Source organism: Eucyclogobius newberryi, unplaced genomic scaffold (genome assembly GCF_026437365.1).
Source record: "Eucyclogobius newberryi isolate DKJ021-1_F unplaced genomic scaffold, fEucNew1.0.hap1 SCAF_12, whole genome shotgun sequence".
NCBI classification, from domain to species: Eukaryota; Metazoa; Chordata; class Actinopteri; order Gobiiformes; family Gobiidae; genus Eucyclogobius; species Eucyclogobius newberryi.
In genome coordinates, this window is record NW_027315746.1 from 17,286,953 (window position 1) to 17,297,136 (window position 10,184).

Consider the following 10,184-nt stretch of genomic DNA (forward strand, 5'->3'; position numbering starts at 1 on the left):
TTGGAGCAGTAGCAGAGGAAGGGAGAGGTGTCCAGTGAGTCCGGGGGATAGAGGAGGAGGAGGGCTGAGCAGCTGAGAACAGAGCAGCTCTCCTTCCTGCTGCTCCGCTCACATGCAGCCACATGTGACAGCCCACAACAGAATACACTGAGTACAAGAGCTCCCAGAGCCAGGACATGCGGTCTGAAACTGTGGATCTAAAGCAAACGCTCAAATGCGCATGTACTCTGTTTCCAGTCACATTCCTTCATAGCCTTATGGCATTTCTCAAGCACACCAGCACCAGTTTGTCGGAAAGGTCAGAGCAGTTTTGTGGCTGACGTTGACAAGAGGTTCATTGTTGAATGGAGAATGTCAAAGCCAATCACACAGCTGCTTGCTGTTGAGGCTCGTGTGGCTCACATGCACTGATATGATCACTTCTGCTTCTACTTACTTTGCACCCGGGGTTGAACATTGACTAGCAATGTCCTGTAAAGGAAAGACTAATAACTAACTCTAAAAATAAAACAATATGCAAATGAAACTTAACAAAATAAACCATCCCTACTTTCACACCTGCAGCTTTTGTGAATCTGTTGCTCTGAGCCAATCACACTGCAAAGAGGAGGACTTCAAAATGTGTTTATGATAACTTCTGTCTCAGTGTTAGAGGTCAATAATACAGTATGAAAGTAAAAAATGAAACACTGTGTAAATTCTCTGCCTTAACACTCAATCAATAATCAGCAGATTAGACAACCAGACATTTGCACACATTGTGTCATGCTGGTTTCCTAATATATTACAGTATGTGTAATCCAGCCATGAGGCAGTTTTTTTTCCCCTGTGCATCACACAAGCTGTGATTTACTCAGAGGACACTCGTGTCATCATATGCATGCATTCATTTAATCATTGTTATTCTGTTCTTATTATGATATTTGCTATTATATGATAAACTCTCACCAAATAATGTTCCTTGTGGATCAATAACGTCATTGAAACCATGAACTCTTCCAGAAAAAGGCTGCTGCTGGACATTGCTAAAGTGTTGTGTTTGAAAAAATAAACCAAATAAAGATGTCCAATGACTTTTTACCAGCCAATGCAAGATTTAGCCTCTTTTAAAGGAGGCTTTATTAGACAGCTCCGCCTGAAATGGGAACGAGCGCAAAGGAAGGACATGCAGTAATTGTTAGGATTAAAGCTAGGATTCAAACTCACAACACTGGCCAGATGCACATGGAGCCTGGCATGTGTGCTGCCGCCTTAACCACTCCACCACCAGGCAGCACGATGTCTGTCTCTTTTCATGGGAGATTCAATTTTGCCTAAACATTTTCGAATTTCGAACTTAGAGTTCAAAATTAGGCTAAAATAAATCACAACAAAGTGCAGACAAGATTTCAATTGGTTTAGAACATAGAACGGGCGCTCCACTGTTAAAAAGCTCTAATTACCATGTTATGTGAGCACCCCTACTACAGTAATGGCCACTATCACCACTCCGGGTGATAATGGTCTTGAAGAGATGTGATTTACTCCCTTTCCAAACCCTAATTTAGACACTCCATATTTGCTCTCGTGACCATAGTGATGTTCAGCTAAATATGACCTCAGCAGCTATGTTTAACAAAGCCCAGTGTGTTCTTGTGACAGCCTCAACGAGCAAGTGTGTAGGAAGAATGTGGGACTCTGCTGTTTCATGATTTGTTGATATCACAAGTTTGAATGAGTTATTTTGGTTCTGGCTCTTCTTTTCACTGACTCATTGGATTCGTGACTCAGAAACACCAAAAAACAAAATGATAGGAGAGCATGATTTGTCAGCTTTATTTTCCACTGTTCAGGTCTAGATGTGTTTAATTCTAATACAAAAAGGGGTCTTATTACTCCCTGGTCTTGATCTGTTTTATTTTATTTTTGTGTTTTTATCATACATTATACTTGTTTTTACATCTTGGATGAAGTCTTTCTTTTATAATATATAATAAAAATATTGGACTGAAAACTAACAACATTTTAAATAATACCTACGGAAATTGTCTGATGCCGCATGATTAGATGTTAAGACACACATGAGGATGTGAGGCTCTTCGTTCATAGCTGAGATGTGTGGCTCACAAATTGGGCCCCAAGAGCCATTAAAAGCACTTTGAGAGGTTTCCTGAATGTAGGTTAACTAAAAGGTTATGTAAGCACGCACTATGGACCCTGTCTGCCATAGTTTGCACACTAAGCAGATATGAAAGGGTCAGAGTCAATGTTTAAAATCAATCAAACAAATCTGACTTAATTTTGATTTTAGGTTGTTCTTTGCACTATTGTGTGGCTAATTGAAAATAGATTGTTATATTTGTTCTTGTTGATGATGATGATGATGATGATGATGCAGCTTTCAAATGTCAAATACTGCTGTTTCCACAAAATATCTTTCCCTGACATACTGAGCACCTCTCATATGACACTAGACACCTCTTTCTGTTTGTGGTCATGGACAGAAAAAGGAAACAGGAAACTCCATTGGTATTGCACATGTCTATTTTTGACCACACAATGTGATTTTTCTATTATTAGCCTTGGATCAGCATTTGGTTAAAACATAAAAAGATGTCAAGTCCAGATGACAGAAATGAACACGGAAATAATCCTCAAAAATAAAAAGATAAAGAAACAATCCAAAATTAAATTACTTTGTATAAAATAAAGCACTTTTTTTGTTTGTTTATTTTTTTACTCATCTTTTCAAGCTAAAAAGTGGATATCTTAGATAGGTCAGTGAACTGGAAAAACAGGCTCACTGCAGAGCTATCCCACCCAGTTCTTTACTGTTTCAGAAAGCACCGGGGTCATGACAAGCATTTGTCCCCTGGCCTCAAAAATTAGTCAGACAGGTGTTTATAGCTGATTTGGTTCAAACATTTCAAACTGCTCGGGCTGTGTCAATGTGTCAATATCTATTTTTAGCTCTTCAAAGTTTGCTAAGAGAACTAAAGACAATGGATTTACATTAAAGAAGCAGCTGTATGTTTAGTTCTCACTGAATAAAGCTTGATGAATCAACAATTAATTTTATATGCAATGTCCAATTTATGCTGTAGACCTATAAATTATGCCTTTATTCAGGAATGTACCTATCAACCCAATAGAGCAGGGGTGTCCAAAGTTTTGCAACATTTCTTTCCGGTCTTTATCACGAAGTAGTGTGATGTTATTAAGTTTATAATGATAGAATTACACGAACTACATTAATCAATTGTATGAGGGCCAAATTTGGCCCCTGGACTAGGGATTGGGCATCCATACAATAGAGGAAAATACAAGGAAAAAGTCTAAATTCAGCAGAGATGTCTTGCCTATTTGATTCATTTAAAAGTACATTTTATCAAGGTCTATTTAGACACAAACTACCTCGAGCCATTACGTGATCCCAAAGCAACGTAATCATGATTCTTGTGTAAAGGAACAGACAGAGGTTGCGGGCAACGGCGTCACTCATCGGCATTACCGTCGCTACGTGTGTCACCGACTGCGTCAACAGCGTCACAGCGAGCCAGAGAGCGTTTACATCAAGCAAGACAGTTACATCGGTGACTACTTTGCAAACGGGTTAATCAGTTGCACGGGTTTGAGAATTTGTTTTCCATCTTCAATATTTTCTCTGTTTTCTGGTGTGCATTTGTGTGTACATTTAGCCGAGTTGGTAAAGCGTTTTGAAGCGCGCGTCGACACAAACCGCGACTCTTTCGTCTTTGCTTGTAACTGTCTTGGTGCCGCTCCGACTCTTTGTCAGTCCCAGCCTCTGCTCCTCTCTCATGTTCACACTGGTACTACTGTTCACATAAACACACGGGGCACGTACAATGCTCAGCTGGCCCACTCCAAGATAACACTCAACACTTCTGCTTGTATTATGCTGCCTGTCATCATCTACACGGTGAGTTTATACAGTAAAGTAACTCATGTTTGTTGTCAACAAGTTTAAACGCGCTGTTATTAACTAGTAAGATGTTTAAAAAATCAAATCGCCAGGTTACTTTAGGGTTAACTGTGAATGTGTGATCTCGTCATTTTCATTTTTCACGCCACTGTGTTTGTCATGTTTCATCTCATTATTACCTCGTTATGATGATCAATAACGTGTTGTGTAACTTTTGTGTGCAGCTTAGTCAGTTTGTCCTGCTAAAAAGGAAGTTTGCTTAGTTTGAACAAACGTGTCCTGTGTTTAGCCTAGTGTAAAGAAGAATGCAACTCAGGGACAGTGTGATTGTGGCTGACAGGGTTTCTTAATGGCTGTGCCTGTGGGTGAATGGGTCAGCTCTCTAATGACTGTATTTAACAAACAGGAAATGAGCCTTTTCAATGAAAAATCCAGCTTATATTCAGATTTAGGCATATCTTGCACTGTAAGAAGTGGTGTCAATCATTCAAAAGCCACTTAGCTCTGTCATATTATTACAGTGCCCCCCACCCCCTGCCCCTCTCTATGTTTTTTCCTGCTTTGAGCTTTAAATTATTAATGCTTCGTCTCAGTGGTTACAGTCCTGTGCAGTCCTCTGTCACAAATCTAAATACAGATAGATAGATACAGATAGATAGTTACAGATAGATGGATAGAGATATGTCACAGCAGCACTCATGTTTTCAGTTCCACTGTTACTTGTCTTCAGAGCAGAAACGAAACTGTCAGAAGCTGTGGTTGTGTTGGTGCTTAGGAGGAATTCCTTGGCCGTGTGCAGCAGAGACTCTTTCCCTGTAAACGGTGTAATGGCACTAGAGGCTGTCTCTTGTTTCACCTCTTATTTGCTGATGGATTCAGGAAGTTGCTCACTCTCTCAGTGTCTGCTTGCTCTGACTATTTGCTCACTACAGACAATCAGTAGCACCCCCTTGTCTCGTGCACAGCAGATCATCGCATACCTCTGTCTGTGTGGGATTGTTTTTTACACTTGCAGTTGATTTTCCATGGACGATGATTATCTATGAGCTTTGTTTTTGGTCATTCAAATCATTTCCACTCATTTGGTGGTGTAATGGGGCACAATTTTCAGAGCAACTTGAGGATGGGTCAGTCATAATCCTTGTCAGCTGCTTTCAACAGTGACGTCACGTTCTTTAAAATGTTCTGCAAAATTAGACAAGAATATTGCAGTGACATGACCGTAACACCCTGTACCTAACCTAATACCAACATGTATTACGTAATAAGACTATTGTTGACCGAGAAAGCTGTTTCAATACAATCTGCCTGTGAATCTGCACATTTATAAATAGTGTACATTTGGATAACAGAAGTGGACAGTCTCCATGCATTCTTCCCAAAAAAAACTTGAGGAATCATAGGAATGTTAATTACTTGGAGGGAAAGAAGCTGTTCTGTTTTTCCCTGCACTTTCTTATGAGTGCTCAGCTGGTAGTACGCAAGCCAGGATATCAGTTTACATTTGTACATTTATGAAGCATCACTTTGAAAGAGATTCAGCTGTAATTATCCTAAACAAAGTCAAAAAACGGTTCAACCAGCGCACTAATCTCTCCTGCAAAAATCTCTCATTCCTTCCTTGTCACTTATAAATGATATCAATGTACTTTGTGAAAGGATTTAGAAGTGCTTTTTTTTTAGTGCTATTACAAATTGCAATCCATCGATGTATTGTCACTACTGAACATGTAGAACTCATAATGTACTTTGTGTCTTATACAGACAGTGTAACAACCCCTTGAGCCAAATAATGATGGGCATCCTTAAGAGGAGGTTTTCTGAGCTGGATGAAGGCCCCTGCTACTCCTCTTCTTCGTCTCCTGCGTCATCCGCCCTGTCCCCCGCCTCTTCTGGGTGGGACTCAGACACAGAGAACCTAGACGTTACCCCTCCCAGCTCCCCTGCACCTGCTGCTTTGCCCCGTAAGTTTTTAGATGTATAAAAACCCTACCCGCTCATCTTTTTCAAACAATGCAAACCTTATCTACTAATTTTCCCTAAAGCGTTCAAAAGGAGTGTCTCTTATCAGTCCATAGCACCACTCTCAAAGCACACTGATATGAACACATCAGCTTTAGAGCTTCAGACGATATAAGGTTAATAGAATGAACATAGATACATTGTCGGGATGTGAAGACATAATTTGCCTGACCCATTCAGAGCTGTGGGATTAATTTGAATTGCAAGAACTCTTAAAACGAGCCATATCATATTGCACTATGGAGCTAACACACACACACACACACAAATGTATTTACAATCTTCACTCTCTCATTACTTACTGCTGTCATTATTATAAGCATTGGTAACAGGGTGAACATTAGAGTGATGTAGCCTGTACTTTTAGCTAAAGGGAGCAGCTGAGTCGAGCTTAGTCAGCTGCTCTGCCTTGTTTACTGACTTTTGGAAGGAGAGGTCAGCCTCACTTATGTGTGAAGCACATCAGTTAATCTGTTGAACCCACATGGTGAGGTCAAACAGTAACTCAGAAATAATACCAAAATGTTTATTTTAACAATGATTCTTTCAAATTACATATATATACATATATAAACTACTCTTTTTAATGTTCATGAACTGCTGAATTGTATTATACCTCGTGCAATGTGTCCCCTAGTGGCTACTTAGAAAAGTGCGCATTGACTCTTAAATAACAACTGGTTGAATAAAATATGTACACTAGCTTGGGTACCTGATTTTCAAACTGTGGAAAGTAAGAAGTATGTCTCTACCCCTTTAGTACATCTGTTATATTTGCATTCATACAGTTTGTTCACGTCTTTAGAACAGCATTTTCAGACGGAAAAGAGAAACGGGAAAAAAGCTCAGTCAATTAGAGCGCTGCTTAGGATTCTCTTAGGACTCTGGGTTGATGAAATATAAAATAAATTATTATTAGAAGTATACAGCATTGGTCTCATTTTGCCTTTACACGATATACAACATGCAGTACTTTATAACTATTTTCCTGTACCAACCAACACATTATGTATTGTAACTGATTTCTGTTGTTCTTACAGTGAGATCCATCCTGAAGAGACCAAAGCTCGCCGAGGTCCAGAACAGGGTGTGCTTCGTCCAGGTCACTGTGTACAGTTTTCCACGCTGCCAGGGATTCACCAGTGTCCCCAGTCGTGGAGGCGCCACTCTGGGCATGATGAGGAGACACAGTGACGTTCAAACGTTTACAATCGCCGAACATGCTCTGGAGCAACGGCACAGGCGCCGGGAGCAGCTCAGACAGCGACAGAGACAGGATAAGTTTCAGGAAATTAAACATAAAGTGAGTAAAAAGAAAATAGATGTTTTAACAGAGTTGAATAGTGATGGAGTGACACAGTGATTACCTATGTTTGTATCAATACAGTTGATCTCCAGTGGGGCCATAAACGAAAAAGAAGTTGAGACTCTAACAATAGACCAAGTGCCAATGGAAGAAACCGACATCAACATCAACAGTGTGGAGTTGGAGGGCGGAGGCTTTCTTCAGACGTACTCTTCAAAACAGAGGCAGGCTATCCTTTTGGCAGCGGGGGTGAAACGCATTGACAAGGAGGAGAAGAGGCAGCTCCATGCTCTCCGACTCTCCAGGGAGACGTGCGGCTGTGACTGCCAAGGCTTCTGCGAACCGGAGAGCTGTGCGTGCAGCTTGGCAGGAATCAAGTGTCAGGTAAATAAACAAAGCATAGACCTTCAACGGTGTCTTTGCAATTCCAACAAATCACATTGTTGAAACGTTTGTCTGTTATACTTTATTTCTAACAATTGTATAATACGTTACAGGTGGACCGCTTTAACTTCCCTTGTGGCTGCAGTCAGGATGGTTGTGGGAACACCCGGGGTCGTGTAGAGTTTGACTCTAGACGTGTGCGCACTCATCACTTCCACACCATCATGAGGCTGGAGCTCGAGCGGAGACTAAAACACGAGACGCCATTTTCAAAGGACCAATCTAAAGTTCAAAAGAGCTGTGGTAAGACACGGCCGTCACAGAGTACGCAGAACGACATTTGCCCCTCTGGGTTTCCTTTGGAGGAAGACAATAATTATCCTGTCACTATCCCAAGTGTGAGTTCGTTTAGTTTGTCACCAGAGCAGCCGGTGGTGGAGGAGAACAGCTGCAGTAGTGACATGACAGACTCTTCCTGCTCTTCTCTGGATGCCGTGAGCCTGCTGGAACACCTCTCATCACTTTCTGAAAACAACCTGGGATCATCTCATAATTTAAATATTTGTGACAATAATACCTTACCAGGGAGAAATACAAATGAATCATTGAGCCAAAATAGCAACACATCTACTGACTTTACTATTTGTTCAAATGACAACACATTCATTGACATTTTAAGTTTGTCGCCGCAGTTCAATTGTCTAGATGAGAACTCTCTTGAAGACTTTCCTAACACTCCCTCTCCATCTGGGGACTACTACATGGATCTAAGCCTTTCTTCTGATTCGGACCTTGAGTTTTTTGACAGCGATTACACGTCTGGTTTACCACACAGCTCCTTTAAGAGTCAGCGGCTCTCAGACAGCCTGGATCACTTACAGTTATTCAGCTCTGACTCACTTCCACAGGATGAATCCAGCACCTACCTCTTGGAGACTCTGATAGGCCTTACAGACTGAAGACTTATTCAAGGTACCAAAAGTGTGGCCTGGTCAGTCAATACTGATAGCATAGCTCTGAGTGAGTTTGGCCTGTGACGTGGGAAAAGGATGGTGACCAGACTAAATTCTATACAGAGGATTTCAGTCTGGATTTTTCAGGCTACCACATCATGTTGTTTAGCTGTGTATGAGCTGACATAACTGTATTTCTATGTAAAGAAAATGAATTGCCTAAATATTTTACATGCTGTATATTTTAGGTTGCCTCTTATGCCTTATACAGAAAATAAAACTAATTTATGCTTATAACTAGCTTATACAATTGAGATCGATCTTGAAGTCTGCCATACTAATTAACTGTAAATATTTATTAACATAAAGAATTATTAAAATGTTTGTCTTTAGTTCAAATAGTTTATTATATTATTCAACATTTATTATAAAAACAATATCCTTGTTTTGTCATGGCATCACCAGCCAAGATATTCCATAAGCTTAATTTTTGCTAATAAACATATTTATTTATTTAACTTGAGCTTCTGATTGTTTTGTTTGAGGGCTTCATTAATTCTTAACAAAAAACAAAAGTAAAACATGAAACAACGGCCTGCTGTTGTGTCATGTTTACGGCAGTGTGTGGTTGCTAGTGTGGTTGCTATGGTGCGTGCGTGATGACCATGGTGATGACTCATACCTTGTTTGACGTTACGACGTTCGATTGTTTTGGTCTGCATACAAGATGGCTGCCGACTCTCCGTACTAAAAAAATCTCCCCATCGCTTTTCTCGAATTAAACCGTTTTTTTTTTAGCTTTGCTTTTAGAAATGGGTTTATCGCAGAGCTCAGAGGCGCCCGAAGGAGGGACGTATGGATTCCACGTACACGGCGTAAGGATTCTTTATCGTTACTTCTCGGGTGAATGTGCAACAGCATGCCGATCAGATTAGTGAGCACACTACGCTAATTTGTGGCTATTATTTTTGAAGGGAAAGCTATTACGTTGTCATGTAGTCTATGTCTGTAGTGTACGTTATTCATCGTGTTGATATGGAACAGATACATTATCTCTCTTACAGTAGCCTATACGTTTCTGCGTCTTGTGGTTTTATAGGTGCAGCCAAATTCACCTGCAGAAAACGCTGGACTTCAACCATACTTTGACTTTATTTTGTCTCTGGACAATAAAAGACTAGTATGTTGTTAACATTCTTAGACATGCTAATACGGCTACTGCCTGATGAATGTACTCTGACGTTGCTATTTCTTTTGCGTCAGAATGAGGAGAATGAGCACTTGAAGGAAGTGCTGAAAGACAACATAGAAAGATCAATAAGGATGGAGGTGTACAGCATTAAAACCATGAGTGTACGAGAGGTGCAGGTGGTGCCCAGTAACATGTGGGGAGGACAAGGTCTGCTCGGGGCCAGCGTCCGCTTCTGCAGCTACCAAGGAGCCAATGAGAACGTGTGGCATGTCCTGGTGAGAATGTATTATAGACCAACATTTGAAGTGTTTATTTTCTAATGTAGATGTGTCTGATTCTCCTAAAAGCCAGCAATAACCTTTTAGTGACTTTTTAAATCATTCAATTATTTCTTATTTCAGGATG

The 10,184-nt window shown here is 40.4% G+C and overlaps 2 protein-coding genes across 2 annotated transcripts in view; both read left to right on the forward strand.

The window, feature by feature from the left end:
- Positions 1–3,764: 3,764 nt before the first annotated feature.
- LOC140356228 (cysteine/serine-rich nuclear protein 3-like) lies at positions 3,765–8,630 on the forward strand. The gene is made up of 5 exons (XM_072441047.1): positions 3,765–3,919; positions 5,687–5,886; positions 6,985–7,247; positions 7,332–7,634; positions 7,748–8,630. Exons 2-5 carry the CDS (start codon positions 5,715–5,717, stop codon positions 8,591–8,593), a joined length of 1,584 nt encoding a protein of 527 aa, XP_072297148.1. The 5' UTR covers positions 3,765–3,919; positions 5,687–5,714; the 3' UTR covers positions 8,594–8,630.
- A 665-nt stretch (positions 8,631–9,295) lies between these two features.
- LOC140356229 (Golgi reassembly-stacking protein 1-like) overlaps positions 9,296–10,184 on the forward strand; it is a 2,551-nt gene continuing 1,662 nt past the window's right edge. The window contains exons 1-4 of the mRNA XM_072441048.1: positions 9,296–9,462; positions 9,687–9,767; positions 9,851–10,054; positions 10,181–10,184. The exon at positions 10,181–10,184 is cut by the window's right edge and continues 83 nt beyond it. Of these exons, the coding sequence (XP_072297149.1) occupies positions 9,400–9,462; positions 9,687–9,767; positions 9,851–10,054; positions 10,181–10,184 (352 nt within the window). The 5' untranslated portion in view covers positions 9,296–9,399. The remainder of the gene's footprint in view (positions 9,463–9,686; positions 9,768–9,850; positions 10,055–10,180) is intronic.

Coding starts and splice junctions, on each gene's coding strand:
- LOC140356228 (XM_072441047.1), top strand. CDS start 5,715: ATGATGGGCATCCTTAAGAGGAGGTTTTCTGAGCTGGATGAAGGCCCC. Junction 7,248..7,331: donor TTCAGGAAATTAAACATAAA/GTGAGTAAAAAG, acceptor GTATCAATACAG/TTGATCTCCAGTGGGGCCAT. Junction 7,635..7,747: donor TGGCAGGAATCAAGTGTCAG/GTAAATAAACAA, acceptor AATACGTTACAG/GTGGACCGCTTTAACTTCCC.